The 16,962-nt window shown below is 40.5% G+C and overlaps 1 protein-coding gene across 15 annotated transcripts in view; it reads right to left on the bottom strand.

The window, feature by feature from the left end:
• Positions 1 to 16,962, bottom strand: part of CREB5 (cAMP responsive element binding protein 5) — a 267,897-nt gene that overhangs the window by 74,840 nt on the left and 176,095 nt on the right. For all 15 annotated transcript variants that reach the window (XR_005953199.1, XM_041411417.1, XM_041411413.1 and 12 more), the window contains one exon: positions 26 to 152. Coding sequence is in view for 14 of the 15 variants with exons in the window: in XM_041411417.1 (XP_041267351.1) it covers positions 26 to 152 (127 nt within the window). In the remaining variant the exon portion in view is untranslated. The remainder of the gene's footprint in view (positions 1 to 25; positions 153 to 16,962) is intronic.

Raw genomic sequence — 16,962 nt, 5'->3', positions numbered from 1 at the left:
AAAAAAGCCAAATGAGAAAACTTACAGGCATGAGTACAGCAGAAGATCCTGGCATGGTGGGGTTGGGCAGGGTGCCGGGCATAGAGGCAGGCATAGGCTGTCTTTGTCGGTTGTGTAGGTGCAGTAGTGAAGACAGAGAACCTGGGACAGGCCTAGAAGAAAGGAAAAGAAAAGAAAGCTGTCATGGGCTGTGGAGACCAAAACAAGCCTTACCCTGCCAGCCATTGGTAGGCACAGGCAGCTCCAGACAAGCAGGCACAGATAAACCAATCCAGGATTTGTCCTTTCCTGCATAAATCAGTGGAACATAAAGTTTTCAAGAAGAGGATGAATCACCTTCCTTATTCCCTTTATCAGTTAAAGCTCCAGCATAGTTCATCTGATACAACATGAATGTAAACATATCAGCTGGTCTCAGTCTGAGCACCTCTGCATAGCATAGTGGCTAGCAAAAGATGGTACAAAAAAGATTTTCTACAGACAAACCAGAAAAATCTTCTGGTATTATCACACTGCTGTAAGTTTAGTCCTCAGGAACAAAAATATCTAGATAATAGTTTTGCAGACTATGACAGAAAATTAACCACTCTTAAATCAATTTTGAAAATATATCACATGTAAATAAGCTGCTCTAAAATGAGTATTTCAAATCACTCTTGATAATCTCCCCCATGAAAATCTACCAAGCCTTTGTTCCAAAACAAGATTACTAATTTTACCATTTAGCACACCACCAGGACACAAAAAATGGGGGGGGAAAAAAAGTAGAAATAAAATTAGGAAAATTACATTCAGATTAAGCAGTTTATGAAAGCAAAACATATCGACTACAGAAAAGTAGAGTGAATTATTTTGGCAAGCAGGGTTCAAAAGATTTAGAAGGATTTTTTTAAGTACAGCACAGGGAAAACTGCATGTGAGAAAGCAGGCCCACTCACAAAGAAGAATCATAAAATTAACGGATTAAACAATGCTGGGACTACACTTTCAAAAAAGCCTTTAAGAAAGTGACCTTGGGAATTATGTTAATAGTTTTATGTTGGTTTGGGTTTTTTTTAGTTTTGAAGAAAGTGTAAGTTGCTTGAGGTTTCGGGTGAGTGTAATTTACTATCTTTTCAAGTTTTCAAAAACCTTGAAAATAAAGTTTTCACATACAGTGCCTCAACAAACACTGACAGTACCAGTATGTGTGTTAAATTCTCAGAGAAAAGGATGTTTTTCTGTATAGCACATGGTTTAGACTGCTTATTAGGAAGGAGAGTTGCCCTTAAAGGTATGAGATGGACTGTAGAAGAAGGTGCATAATCTGGGAGTTTGAAGAGCCTCTGCAGGGGCTATCATGGCTAAAGTCTAAGATGTTTAGAGCCTCTAAACATCACAGCTGATTCAAAGCCTTGGCAGAAGCATCCTTTGCTTCAGTGGTCAATCCACAGCTAGCCATAAAATCCTCAAAGTTGGGCTGACCTGGTCAGGGGAAGCAGAGTCATAACTCTAGAGGAGCAAGAGGTATCCTGCTTGGTCTGAACTGTGTCACACGAAATGATGGGGTTTTGCCCCTCCAATTGCAAGTGGTACTTGCAACTATGAATACATACAATCCTCCTCTAACTTTAGCTGTCACTTCCAGCTATCAAACATTGTGCAAAAAGCCCAAAGGCTGTGAGCGATGGGATTCGTAGACGTCCAGTTTGGAAGACATCACATCCAAGGTCCCAAATTGTAGGTGCCTGTCTGATGGCAAAACCACCTTCTTTTGACACACAAGGCTCCTTCTCTTTTGCCAAGACTTCAAACTACCTTATCCCCTTTTCTTTAAAACTCCCCAATATTTCCCATCTTTGGACTTGCAGTCCTTCAACACTCATGTCTTCAACCCTGTTTCCCTAGAAACATCTCTATCCCAACAAATGCCACCTCAAAATACTTGCCCTGACAATTCCCTCATAGTAAGACACTCTGCTCCTCCCACCCTCCTGCCCTCAGCTGCCCTCTTTTAGCAGCTGCACACAACTGAACCCATCCTTTTGTCTTGGTTCTCCGTGGAGAGAAAAAGCCTGTGTTTTGAAGGATGTTTTAAAAATCCTCCCAGACACATACAGTACTTATTCAGAAGGGGAAGAAAGAAGCCCAAAAATAACAACAAATGTATCTCAGATACAGACAAGGAGTTCTTCCTATTCCTCCCTTGTTACCTGCTGATGGAGGAATGTGATGTACTTACATCTTTATATCACCTTAAAAAAACTCAAGACAACATTTTCCAAATGTGTGGGGTAATCCTGTGAGAGAGTGCAGTAAGTTCTGCGAGGGAACATGACTGAATTTCTGGGATATGCAGCTCTACAGTCAGCTCAGCGCATGGGCTGAGCCTGGGGTGCTGCGGAGGTGGCATAAGTGGAATGGATGCAGTGCAGGAAAAATGAGCTCAGAAAATATACTCAAAGTACACAGACCCTGACCCATTCTGCTGTCCACTTAAACTCAGCTGCTCCATGTACCAGCACTTGAGGACTTGACAAATCAATAGGACAGGGTCAAAATAGTGTGAAAAGCAGATTCAGTGTTCTTTTGAAAAGAAAAAAGTGAGGAGATACTAGGTGGAATGTGAAGAGGAAATCTCAGTTTACTTTTTAGATGCTGTGGTGACCCCTACAAGCAAGGTCCACTTCCCACTGGCCCATACTCAGGAGAACTACTGCCCTGCAGAGCAGATGACAAACTCACACAGGTCTTCTTCACCTCATGCTTTAAAGCCTGTGTGCCAGATGGAAGGGCTGGGCCCCACGTTGGGGCATTTGAGGGGCAGAACAGAGTGTGCTGCAACCTCAGCTGGGGACACCTATGGGGTTTCCTCCCAGACAGTGAGCAGGAGGAGTGGGCAGGAAAGGAGAAAGCACTGGTGCACTCTCCTGCCTGGCCTGGAATGAGACTCAGGTGTGCACTCACCTGCCCACTCAGCTGCCCTCTAAGTCCACCAGCTCAGATGTGCGGGAACTTAGATCTATGGAAGAGAATCTATGGGAATTGCACTGGCCAGAGCCACGCATTCAATAAAAATACCTCTTGAGTTTTCAGTGGGGTCAAAGTAAAACAAGCACAGTGAAAAGAGCACCCTTATTCATTCTGAGAGTGCCCTACATACAGACCCTTTGTACAATTCACCAGTTTCCTAATAAGCTTAGGTGTTAGGCTGTTTGACAGAAACTTATTTTGGCCTGACCTATACAATTTGTGCAAGTGATTCTCAAGGGACTGCATGGTTTGGGTTTTGCTTATACGTTCCAGAGCCAAAGAAATTTCCAAAATTGCTTTAATGAGTTTGGGAATATGGGGCATGGGCAAAAGGGAATTATTGGTATTTAATAAAATGGCAAAGAAGCTTCCTTGCTGTCCCCAGTTTTACCTTTAACACTGCTTCGTTTTAGGGGAAAGCACATACTTTACAATTAGCTAGAGGTGAAAAAAATCTTCAGTTCTTCAGATATTTTTTCTTACTATGCTCCTGCTAGTCTGTTCCCAAGTCTGCTTTTTAAAAGAGGTGCAGACCAGTCAGAGAAGACTTACACTTCAAGGTTGAGCCTCTTTTTTGAAAAGCCTGCAGTGCTCCTGCCATTGATAAAAGTGCTACATAATGCACTCTGGATTCCCCTCTCCCATATCAGGGAAAATGACATTGGCCAGTACTCATGGATACCTCCACTGCTCCTACACTGAATACAGGTCGTGGATTTAGCACGTGCTCCTGCACACACTCACTCTCACAGAGCTCAGAGAACATGTATGGCACAGAACCGTACAGGCTCAGATACTCAATTTGTCTGACATCTCTTCCCCTTCCAAGGACAACACAATCTCTTTTGTTGTTGCTTTCTATCTGGCAGCAAAGAAAGTCAGTGAGAGTTTATAATTGTTATTTTTTGGTCTACATATCAAATCTGCTCTTCTCTGTAAATGCTGAGGATGTACTGCCTGCAGACTGTCAATCAATATTGCTGACTGGGAGATTTTCATTCCTTGGCACCTGTGTTGCTAAATAAATAGGGCTGTTGGGCAAACAGCCCACAGATAAAGGACATATAAGATAGAGAACTGGCAGATGCTCAACCTCACTAAAAATCTGGCTACTCGTGAAATTTTTCCAAAATTTAGGAATTTTTACTGAGTTCCAGCGGAAGCCTGCTGTTGAACATGATGGGGTCTCAGCCAGCGTTTGTATGCTTTGGGTGTATGTGGCCTGGAGTCAGCCTTACGGTGGCTTAGTAAAATACCACACTTTAGCCAAGCTGCTGTAACTGACCATGTTGGCTCTTCTTCCTCTGCATGGTCGTGCTAACACCATGAGTCACTCTTATTAACATTTAAACAGATGGGTGGTACCCTGCTAAGCCATGGTGACTCGATCATGTTCCATCATATGACTCTATCCAATGATTAAAGATAACTCCTCTAACTCCTCTACATATCTAGGATATATACTTCAGGGTCTGCCTCCTTGATTAATACCAAATACTCCATCTGATACGATGAAATTGATGCCTGATGACTAAACGCTACATTTGTCTATTAAAAGACTAGGCTTCCCTGAACTTGAAGTCTTCAAGGACAATCTGGGCAGATGACTATTTGTTGCTGAGATCTCATGAGAGTAGGTTACTACTGACCTAGACCATTTGGGGCTATGTGCAAAAGGACTGATGCTATTCAAAGTATCACTGCAGAAGGTTTTCTCCTATGGTAAAGTACTCCAGGTCAGTCGGTCTTACCATGACCTCTCTTCTGCTCCTTACTCCCGGGCACATAACATTCGCTCAAGGTCATCAAGAATACCTACATCATAACCCCGTTTGTTCCACTTCAGCTAGGTCTGGTGTGGAAAATTTTAGCTCAAAGTGTAACGAGTTGTACTGGAGTAAAGGAACTCATCTCTTGACTTTCCACAGCCTTCAGACCAAGCCAGCTCACACCAGAGCAGCCCACAGGTGGCTGGTTGTGCTGTGGAAATTTGTCATGTCAGCTCAGCACTGGCTGAGGGATTTCTGTACCACACTGCCATTACACAACACAGTTTATCAGACTTCCATGATTTTTATATATATGTATAAACATGAATGTATCTACATATTTATTACAACAGTGCCTGGAAGCCTTGGTTTAAAATAGTGAGGTGGGTGAGGTTCTGCCCCAAAAAGCTTGGAGATCAAGGGAAAAATGAGGGAGAGTGAGTAGAAGCAATATGAAGACAGAGGTGAATAAGGCATCAATGATATCATTGCAATCAATGTAATGAGGAGCAACCATTGCATGCCAGCAGCATGGATCTTTTCAAGGGATGTCAGTGTGTGCATGTGGTTTGGGTGGCTTTCAGGCTGAAGCCCCCAAGTAGCCTACCATACTGAGAATAAGCACAGCTGGCTGCAGTCTACCCTGTGAAAGTCTCATTGACAGCCAGGTACCGTCACAATTAAACTTTTCATTGCAGAAAGTAAGTTTCCTGGAGCATGTGTTTCCACAGACCAGCTGCAAGCTGCTTTTACAACAGCTACTGCAGTCAGAGTACCTGGCCCAAGTGCTGTTCTGGGCCTTCAATATTTGAATAATTCAGTCAGAGGCAAAGACATGGAGGAGATGTTTTAATCTGAGAAATGTGTTCTGACTGGAGGGCCTGCCTCATTTACTGCTTGTCTGCTGTTTTTTGATCCACACTGCTATTATTTAAACCTACCGGTCTAACTAGGGCTTTCCTTATTTGTGATCCATTATTTCCCACTCTCAAAGCAGGGCAGTTGTGTCTAGTTTCAATTTATCCATTTGTCGTTCAGAGGAGGAAAGAAAAAATGAACACAAGGGAAAGCAACAGCAAAGCGTCAGACCAGTACTTGGAATACCTCGCATAGTTGCAAGGGACCTCACCTGACCTGCTGTATCCCATGTTTAATGATGTTTTAATCACATCACCACCAGACAGCCAAGCTTTCCAAGAAGTGGGAGGTTTGTGTCACCAGGATTTTTCAGGGAGACACACCATATTCAGGAGAAAAGAAAACTGGCACCTAGAATTCATGGCTCCCTGCCAACCTAGTAAAGATCCTTGTTTGTATTTCTCAGATAATTCAGACATCTGCATGATGTGGGCAGATTATTATTATCAGTAGCAGACATTTATACTGTGGTGGTGCCCAAAGGTCCCAGTTGGGACCGGGACACTGTTGAGCCTGGCACTGTACAAACACAGATAAGAGACAATTCATACAGTGCGTGTTTATATTCTAGGGACACAAACCAGATGAAAAGTAGAAGAAGGAGATAGAACACACAAGCAAATAAATATGCTAAAGAATTGGAGACAATTTAGAGGCACAACTCTGGTTGCCTTTTTGTTTCTTTGTATGTTTTTTTGTTTAACTGGTATGCTCAGAAATGACAGGACCGAGGAAGTTTGCAAGAGGAAGGGAGTAGCTAAGACTGAGACACAAGAAGGGCAACACTCTAGAGAGGGAAAATTGTGGCTCATAACTTAGAGGATTTGGGAAGCATCCAGACAAAGCTATGCTTTCTGTAGAGATTTTTAAATGAGGTGTGCATGTATCTTCATATATTTTTTGCCTTTAGGTATTTTCCCAGTTTTGGACAAGAAGAGATTTCTGCCTGGGAAAGAGAAACCAGCTGATTGTAAAAACACTGGCAAAGTGAAAGTGATGCTTGACACTGTAATGAGAAACTGGAGGACTGAGATAAGATAAGGCTAAACTTCAAAAAGTCTTAAAGACAAGAAGCTTGATTCAGAAGTGAAAGGAAAGCCTGTGTAAGTGTCTCAGAAGAGCTGGCACAATTAAGGTAACAAGCTATACATCGGCACAGAGGAAGAAGGATTTCAGCAACAAGCATTACAAAAGGAGCAAGATGCAGCATGCAGATATGAAATGATACGGAACAGAAGTCAAAGGCAACTAAAGAGATGTTATTTCTCAATTCAAATGTCCCTCAATGTCACCAGGGGAGAAGCTGTTCACTGGAAACAAAGCAACTCCATCAGAAATGTATTCTTGATCACTTGTTCTAATACACAAGGACAGAACACCCAAATGAAAGGAAAGAATAAGTAAAACAAACAAACAAACAAACAAAAAGAACCAGTCAGAGAATGGATACATATATATATATATATATATATATATATATATATATATATATATATACAGTAAAATACTATCATACTGCAGAAAAATGCCTTCAAAATGCATTAAGAACTCTGTACTTTTCACCTGAGCTTACAGGAGAAAAGCCCCACAAATCAGCAGCCCCATGTATTTAGTGGGCCAAAGTCTATTTAAAGTTTTAGTCAATGATAAATCTTGCCTTTAGAAACTCCAGTTCTGCTAATGCCACCTATATTTCCTGAACACATGTTTAGGGAACCTCTGCAAATTCAGCACAAGTAAAAGGACCAGCAGGTCCTTGGAAGCCTCACAAAACCCATTAACATTTGCCTTTTGGCTCTTACAGGTCTTAGAAACTGCTGGTTTCAATCTTTCTTTCCCTCTAAATATTTCACTGGGTCTTATTGCATGACCCATTACAAGAAAAATAAGAAAAGCTAGAATGGTTTCTTAGACTATAACCTCCTTGGAGAAGTTTATGTTCTGTACAGTGTTATGCACACAGCTGGAACTCACAAGTGATATGCGAAGGATAATGGCATAGTTAAAGCAAAACAGGGAAACACTGCAAAAGGCAGGTTCAAGGATTATAAAGAACTAGCCCTTATAAAAGGACATTCTTGCATTAAAATAAGAAAAAAAAAAAAAGAAGTGGGATTAACCAAAAAATCTGCAACATAAATATGATTTGACCATAAAATTAAGCAATGATGTCAAACTGATTCCATTGCCATCACAGTCTCTCAGCTCAGACAGAACCAAGCTTAGTTTTTCAGGTGAACAAATGATTTTGCAGCCCCACGAATAAAAGTGTATCATTTTTCACTGAAAAAATAGGTAGCTATAGCACAAAAATACATGAAATGACAGCTGACTTAAAACCAGGAATAATAATGGCAATAAAGCTTACACAAACACTTTTTAACATGACCATTCTTTTTAAAATCTGGGCTTAAGATTCCAGCCTGACAAGCAAAATCAAGAAAATTTGAAAATTTGAGGCTCATTGAGAAAAATATCAACAGGTTAAACAACTGGAAAGAAACCTACCTGCAGCATCTAGATAGAGTGACAACTGAACACCAAGTAACCCTTCTGCCAGGTTTGGGCTATCTAAAGGTGCTGGAGCCCTCATCTGCTCAAGTGACTCCTTTCACACCCACATTATAGAAGTGCAAATGGATTTTATTTGACCTTCACAACTTTGTATCTGAAAGGGATAGTAGGTTGCAAAAAGGATGGAGAAAAAGCACTTTTTAAAAGAGTTTTACTTTTAAAGGGCTGAGAGGGTCTTCAGAGAGCTCTCACTGATTGCTCACTACCAACTGATTCCTATACTGGAAATGAGGTAAAACAAACGTCTCAAAATTGTCTTTCTATTTACCATTATTATTTGGACCAGTGCAATTTCATAGAAATACTAAGATAATAGAGCTTTGTAAACCCTCTTTATAATAAAAATATTTTTAAAAATCTTTTGGAAGTAATTTCTTTTTCTTCTTTTTTTTTTTTTTTTTTAACTTCCCAAACAATGCAGAAGTTTGTCTCTGAAAATAAGATGGTGAATTACAGCAAAGTTATGAAAACAAAGAACCAACAGTTTCTCCAGTGCAGGCTTGTTACCATGAGCTAATAATTCCAGACTTTAAGCAAGCTGAGCCTCTTTTTTAATAACTGCATGCCTCTAGGCAAAGTATTTCTACTAAAAAATTATTGAGGCATGGAACAAGGCAAGGTGTGTGAGCTAATGTTGGATTGTTCAGCTACTAAACCAACTCCTATAGCAATGAGCCTGCACTGAACTGACAGATTATTTCTCTGTATACACTTGTATAAACATACTGCTTAAGGTCGAAATCTCTGTAAGCTTTCTTTTCAATTAAAATGTCAAAGATGACAGCACATGTTTTCACTGTCCTTCACGGGATGATGGATGCTGCGACAGCAGTTTCATGCCCCCGTGTTTCAGAGATGTTTGCCTGCCTGGGTGTCTAAGAAAGATGTACTTGCTGATGTCTTCATGTGCCTGCAGGCAGACAGCACTGCTGTACTAATACTTTGGGTGGCTTTACCTCTCTTGACTTTTTCTTCCTCAACATTGCCCCTGTGGGCCCCCACATCCAAGGTTGTAAAAGTTAGAGCATAAAGGTTGCTGTGCACAAAGAGGTTGGAAAAAAGGTCCTGCATTAATTAATCAAATTAAGATTGCTAGTTAAGTGAAGGCTTTAAATTGCAGGCCAGTTTCTGGTCATGGCTAATTCAGTTAGGTCCCCACAGAAAAACAGCTGCTGTGGATAGTCAACCAAAAGATTAAGTAGACTCCAAAGGAAACTTCCAGCAATTTAAATACAAAATACTATTAATCAAAAGGCGATTAATCTGAATCTTCACTCTTCTTCAGCTCCATATTAATAAACTAATAAAACTGTAGCCATCAGTTTCTCATTCATGCTCATCAGTCTAGAGCTTGTACAAAGCCAGTGGCTCCAAGTGTTGCTGAGCCTCAAGACCATGTGGCAGTACAACTCACAGCACATGCAGCCCAATGCTATGGTTGGACATGGAGCAGAGATTTGATCACAATTTTGCTAGAAAATAGACTGTCTAAAGAAAACAGCCTAAATGAGAGAAAACCAGTCCAGCATCTGTCACTGGAAGATTTAGGGTGTCTCCTGCTGACAACTCACAAGTCTTCTGTATCCACTATAGAAAGCAGAGTTTGCTCTGGTTAGCAGAGCACACTCACTAATGAAGACAATATGTAGATGTATATACATGTGAGATTGTTTATTTACTGAGACATAAATTCTACACTCAAGACTAAAAATACTATAAAAGTAATACATACTGTAGAAATCTTTAAGAACAGCATTATATAAGATAATTCTACATGATTTCCTAAACAAAATAGGAAATAAGCAAAATTGAAAATTAGAATCCTGAAAAACTCTCAGATGATATATGACATCAGCGTCAGGCCAAAATCCAGCTCTTAATCCTATCCTTTAACAAGAATACCATAGAGAAACTCTGTGCGTTTAAACACTCATTGCTTCCCAAGCACTTCTGCCATCAGCACATTGTTCCTGCGGTGCCAACCTCTCTCTACAGCCTAGAGGAAAGTTAGCATGGCCCACCATGGTCACAGCCCCAAATATGCTCAGTGTCTCAAAGCTGCTGGCTGTTTCAGTGGGTGGCAGTGGGGGAGGAGGCAGAGGAGCTCATTCATGAGGGTGTTCTCTCAATTATCTGTTCAGCAAGTCATTGCCAGGTGTAAAAAAATTTTAATGCTGCCAAATAGCTATGTATCTTCAGTGACCCTCTTCCCACCCCCAACCCACTTCACTGATTCCCTTCAAACTTTCATGAAGACCAAAATGAATATATGCCATTTCTTGGGAGGAACCTTTGCACATGCTTCATCTCTTAAACATGCTAAAAATCCCAGCTGACAGCTATATTAGTACAAATTATGAGAAGCACAGGGAAGAGGTGAATCTCAAGGCATACAGAAAAAAGTCATGGAGAACTGCTGCAGCAGTTCTATACTTCATCAGAGATCAGCTCCAAGCCAGTGTTGTTTGCTCTGGTAATTTAAAGGATTCACAATGCCTTCTCTGCCTACCTCTCACTGGGAGGTATCCAGTGATTGTGAGCATCAGCCAAAGAAACAGGAATCATAAACACAGTTTTTACATAGCTAAGGAAATTACACAGAAGGGTGGAAATCATGGCAGCTGCTATTTACTAATAAATTCACCTAGCACAATCCCCAAGAAATGTGTGCTCCAGAAATGTCCCATGACAACAACAGAAGCACTACGGGTAGTGGCTGTGGGAGGTTTTGCTGACACTTAGCTGCTGACACAGGCCAGCAAAGGTTTCCAGCAGCACGCAAAGGGAAGCAATGATAGCAAATAAAAGCCATTGTCCGCTCATGTCCAGACACAGATACATGGGAAAATTTCTCTCTCTATGCATGCAGGCATGTTAAGAGAGAGAGCAAAAAAGAGCAGGCATTGAAGATTATTTTATTCTACAAAAAGAGTGTACATTGTCACTTCCCATGTGCCCATTCCCTCTCTTTTAAGTACTGGCTTGAGCAGGAACCTGCAGCTATTTTTGAGGTTGGGGTTCATTTGTTTTCACATCAATGCAATTAATTTCCACTGGAAAATGTATCTCTGGGATTCAATCAAAATAGGCCTAAAATAATTCTGAAAAGCTCATCTGTCTCCAATCTATATAACGTTTTAAAAATTGGATGCATGCCCTGCAATAACATTGCACTTCACAAAGCTTAAAGCTCTAAACTTCAGGGTATCAGTTACATTGAAACTGTACTAAATTAAAACATCCAGTTTCTGGTTTGCATTGATTTATAAATATCGACAAAACTACTATTGCAGTCATTACCACTTTGGGTGCTCCGAGCTGAATTTTCAACAGTTCAGGGTTATTTTCATTCTTATTGTGGCTACAGTAGCCTTTCGAGTTATAGATCAAATTCCAGATAACATGTAAATCTTAAATCTTGGTTTAAGAAAAATGCATACAAACCAGCCGATATACATGATGAAAAGCAGCAAGTGTAAGTGACCAGTAATGCAAATACCAAAGCACACTTTTTTCTTTTTTTTTTGCTCTCTAGCTTACAGCAGAAAGGAATTGTTATTAAATGTTCCACATAGAAGCAAGTGGAAATGGAATAAAATATGAAAAGGTAAGTATCTCTAAGTTGTTTGGTTTTTTTTTAATCAGGAATTTGATGTTCTCTTTTGAACTATTCTTTAAACTGAGACAATCAATATTCAAATATATTCAAAATTTTTCTCCTACAAATATTTCCATATTAGTCTGTCTGGTGATCTTCAAAATGTGCCTATTTATGACCAAATTGTTGCTGGGGAAATATAAACCAGAAAAAAAAGAGACCTCCTGAGCTGAAGCCCAGTTAACACAATCATTTGAGAAAACAAGAATAGAATGAATACATCAACAGCAAGAGAGCCAATTCTCAATGGTGTGCAGCACACAGCTTTGCCAAAGACAATGGATTTAAACCAACTGGGAATCTCACTCATACACCCACATGCACACACACTCCATAAACAGACAGTATATAACATGCACTACATCCAGTTGTAAAACAAGCTTTGATACTGATCTGTGTCTTATGCTTCAAAAGAAAACAAAAATCCCCATCTTCCACTTTGACATCTGTGGACTGCTACCAAGTAAATTGTCCTGATCCCTGGTGGTGATTAGCTTATGAAGTGAAGCAGAGGGATCACCATAATATTAACAAAATTTCTCCTGGCCAAACTCCACCCTTGCTCTTCTTGATACCACCACTGAAGCCTATGCTGATCTGCAAGGCACCTTTCCACTATTCTGTTCAGCCTATTTGCCTTGTGTAGTTGAGTTGAGAAAGAAAGGAGAGGTAGCAGATGTTCTTTTGGGTATGATGCTCTTGCCATTCAAGTTCACAGGAGTGATGCAAATACAGTCATTTAGAAGAGAATGAGACACATAAAAACGTATGACCCCTATGAAGACATTTTCCTAAATTATACCCTCAATACTGGCTTAATGCCTGCTAATGACATGCTACGTCATACTAAGAAAAAAAAGGTTATTTTACATCTTTATGTTCCAATTTGTACTGTATGTGTTTGGTTTACTATTTCACAGATGAGGGTTTTTTGTTTGTTGCTTGGAGGGTTTTTTTTTTTAATTTTATCTTTGTCTTGAAATAAATTCTGTATTAAAGAAGAAACACTCTCCCAAACCAGAACTTTGCATTGAAGATTAAAATAATACCCTCTGCACCAGTTTAGAGTAAAGGGCTTAATGGTCAGTAGAGAGTCATGTTAAAAAAGCTCAGGTCATCCTGCCAGCTTCTAAGAGCCTACAGTATGAACTAACAGACTGCTAATTATTTATTTAATGTCTTTACATGAACCATAAGTTTTCATGCATACTCCATGAATAGTCATAGTTTGAACTGTTACTTTTTTCCTCCAATTTTTTCCCTTTGAGAACTGCCACTGAAACAGTGCTTTAACTAGAAAGTTGCCATGCCAGGAGAAGTAAAAGAGCAGCATTATCATCAGCAGTGACAAAAGTTGAGTCAGGCGAATTTGAAAATCTGTGGGTACTGGGTAACTTTACGATATTTTATCCCACGGTTTTCGTCACAACATTCAGCAAGGAGGAAATAATCCTTGCATAAAATACTTCAAAAAGGCCAGGTTGATCAGGCTAGGAGGAACTCTCTTGCTGTACTTGCACCTCTGAAGTAAGGCCAATGATCTAGATGTGGCCTGAGTCTCCTGTAGACACGCAGCATGGAAAATGCCCTCCCAGAAACACAAGCATCATTTCAACTCCCATCAACTCCCAATGCTGCAAAACCCAACTCTAAAGTACCACTGTTCAGTGAAGTGCCACTATAGCCATCAGAATCAACTCCAGCATTTGCATCAAGAGTTTCCAGATTTAAACTGTGGGAACGGGTAGGCTGGAGCTGTCAGTGGAAGGCCTCTGACAATGTAATCTGTTTGTCCTGCTGGCCTGACAGTCAGTGCATACTGACATTCAAGAAGCATTAGTTGGTTTAGTGAGTTTTTTCTCTTGTTTTTAACTGCTTGGAGCAATTGGGAGGGCAGAGGAAAACAACTCAACTTAGGGAGGGGACAAAGCAGAAGATGAATAATGGAAAGGAGATGTGTCCTTTTCCAGATGTATCCTATAAAATAAGTGTTTGTCCCACATACCCTGAGACACGTCAATACACTGCAGGTGAACATGTTAAAAAATATTAACTTTACCTAAACAGCAAAGTGGCAGCTCCACTCAGTTTGCACTAACATCATATCTATTTGCTTTGGGCACAGGGAGCCAAATATTTTACTGATCTGGTTAAAATATCTCAACAGTCACATAAATAGACCCAGTCAAAGCCTGTTGCATCACCTGCATTTATTTTTTACTGTTAATATTTAGCAATGCAAGAAAGATACAGATCTGTGCTCTATACACTTGCCATCTCCAACAGTATGATCTCAGCTCAGAGAGCAGCAGGAATTTGCACAGCAGTGAGTATGGCTGATTTCCAGGGGTCGGAAGCCATGGCTTACTCACTCTGCTCCACATTTTCTGCTGTTGTTCTATTTCTTTTTTTTTTTTTTTTTTAATGGGAAAAGCAAATATGATGAGCATAAAGAATAGGGGCAAAGTCAGATTGCAGGTCAGTTGCATGTTTGTATTTTATTTTCCCCTGGTTTCTTTTAGTATTTTGTATTTTGTGAAGCATGGATTTAGACCTTGTATTAGCCTACCAGATAACAAGTCCTTAAAATGCCTCATACATAAAATCTGATGAGAAACTAAGCATTTAGGAATATGTGTACCTTTAGACCAGAAATCTGCCTTTATCTCTCTATGGCAACAAACCATCTGAATCAACAACATTGCACCTCGTATAAATCTCACCCAGTCCATGTAGGATATGTAACAAAGGTAATCTGTGACTTGAGAAAAGAAAATGCAGCAGTATGTATGCAAGACACTTTGTATTTGGCAGACACATACAACCAGCTGTTTATTCTTCAGTTTGTGGCTATACATCTACTGGGACATCCCCCACCCCTGTAAACCTTGCTTAGCTCCTGGTCTTATTTATAGCGTAGATTTAACCCTAAGTTATGGATAAGCATAGTGCTTGGGATTTAAAGTTAAGTGTCATTTAGTACCATTTTTGACATCTCCACATATTATAATGCACAGCTTTTTCACAGGGGACTTGGGATCTGATCTTAATCTGTAGTAGGGTTATGGTCACAATAAATGTCTATTTCATATATTCATAAGAAGCCTCTAATGCAAATGGAAATAGAAAGTGGCTGTTTTCTTGTAGTTTCAAAGCCATGTATGTAAAACACACAGTACAGACCTGTTCCACATGCAAACCCATTATCAATCTACCATTGTTCCCTGGCTCCTGCCCTGGCAGCAGGTGCTCCCATGCTGAACAGTCTCAGCAGGCATTGTAGTTGCATAATAAAGGAGCAGGTTATGAAATCATTAGCACCTCAGCTGAGGCTGTCACAGGGATGCCCCTCTGTGTTCATTGTGAAACGTCTCTTTGGCAGCTGCATCCTACAAGCGTATTTGGATGTTGTTGCTTCAGCCTTGCCACAAAGAGTGGAAAGCAAGCCAGTGTTTTCATGCTCTGAACTTAAGAGCAGAGGATGGAAGTCTCTCAGGTCCACCTCTAGGCTAATTCTCCCCATTTACACATGGCTAATTCTAGGTTTGAAGACCTCTAGGAATCCGAGCTGTCTATAATCACATGCCCAGACCTATGTAGCCAGTGCTGCCAAGGACCTGAGCCATGCCTAAGGAGGCTGGAAGATATTTCAGCTTTGTCAAACACCACATGTTCCAGCTCCCCTCGTCCTGCAGGCAGTCACTGCTAGTGGTGCTTCAGAGCAGCCCATATGCAGCTGAGAGCTGCCCTCCCCTTGGTTAGAGCCCTGCCTTGGGGTAGAGTGCACATCCCACTGGCATTTCCTTCTCCATAAATGCAAGCTCAGATGAAGCTGTGCCAGTTCAAGCAGTTGAAGCTAAACTCACCTCTCCCTCCATAGGAGAATCCATGTCCCCAACAGAAAGAAACAAAATCCACAACCAGTCACTCACTGAGTAAGGCATCTAGGGCCCTTTTGATGTTTCTTATGCCAACCTTGAGACCCTTCCTGCCCTGAACCGTGCCCTTGCCAATGTGCAAGGGAGCACAACTATGATCTGGCTCAGGAGAATTTTTTAGTGGCCCTAAAACCAGAGTATTCAGATCTATGAAAAAGGAAAATTGTGCAAATTGAAGGAAACCACTAGCATCAGGTAGGGAGGAGAATTTGTTGAAAGCAGTGAAATTTTACTGACTTGGGTCACTCTGTAGTCTGGCCACTGGTATTTAAGTCAGTTTTACCAAATGTAGAGAGGGAACGTACAAAGGAAGGACCTGTGTCAGGTTCCTGAGTTAAGTCAATTAAGTCAAGTTAGCTTGGGTTGCTGTCTTTCTGAATTGATGCATGGGGTCATGATTTAAGTAAGTGAGGGGCTGGGGCTTTTTAAAGCAGCATAAGTAAATAGCTAAGCTTGATGTGATACAAAAAGCACCACAACAGAAAGGAGAACTTAACGTGGTAATGAAAACCACTTACCCTTAATCATCCCTGAGATAGTGTTTTTACAACGCTACTTGATTTATTCAAAGAGCAAACATGCCTCCTTTGACTTTTCTAATAACAGGCCATCTCACCCATGCTTGTTGGAGTTGAGTTCAGAGATTTTTTTAATTAGCATGCCAAGTACATTATTTAAATGTCTTTGATGCCTTTTCTTTAAAATTATTTGCTAAGCAATAAGTCATATGTATTTGCAAAGAAGACTTTTCCGTTCCAAAAAAAAAAAAAAAAAAAAAAACAAACCAAAACCCAAAAAAACAAAACAAAATAAAACAAAACAACAACAACAAAAAAACCAATACCCAACCCAAAACGCTGCCAGTGAAGTTTGGAAATGTAAGAGGTTTGGTCACAGGTGTGTAACCAGTGTTGCATGTTGCAGAGCGCATGATTGCTTAAGGACCTAATGAAGTCCAGATTCATTGCTGCTGACAACCCTGCCACTTAGTGTACAAGACTGTATGAAAGGTTGTTTGCTGCATGATTTATGATAGTGCCCTTACTGTAAACTACCTGTGCTCTGCTCAGCAGCTCCATGCTTCCTCTCCAGT

Source organism: Onychostruthus taczanowskii, unplaced genomic scaffold, assembly GCF_017590055.1.
Source record: "Onychostruthus taczanowskii isolate IOZ18803 unplaced genomic scaffold, ASM1759005v1 scaffold36, whole genome shotgun sequence".
In the NCBI taxonomy this organism is placed as follows: Eukaryota; Metazoa; Chordata; class Aves; order Passeriformes; family Passeridae; genus Onychostruthus; species Onychostruthus taczanowskii.
Note: the sequence above shows the minus strand (reverse complement) of the source record. Positions and strands in the feature narration are given on the sequence as shown.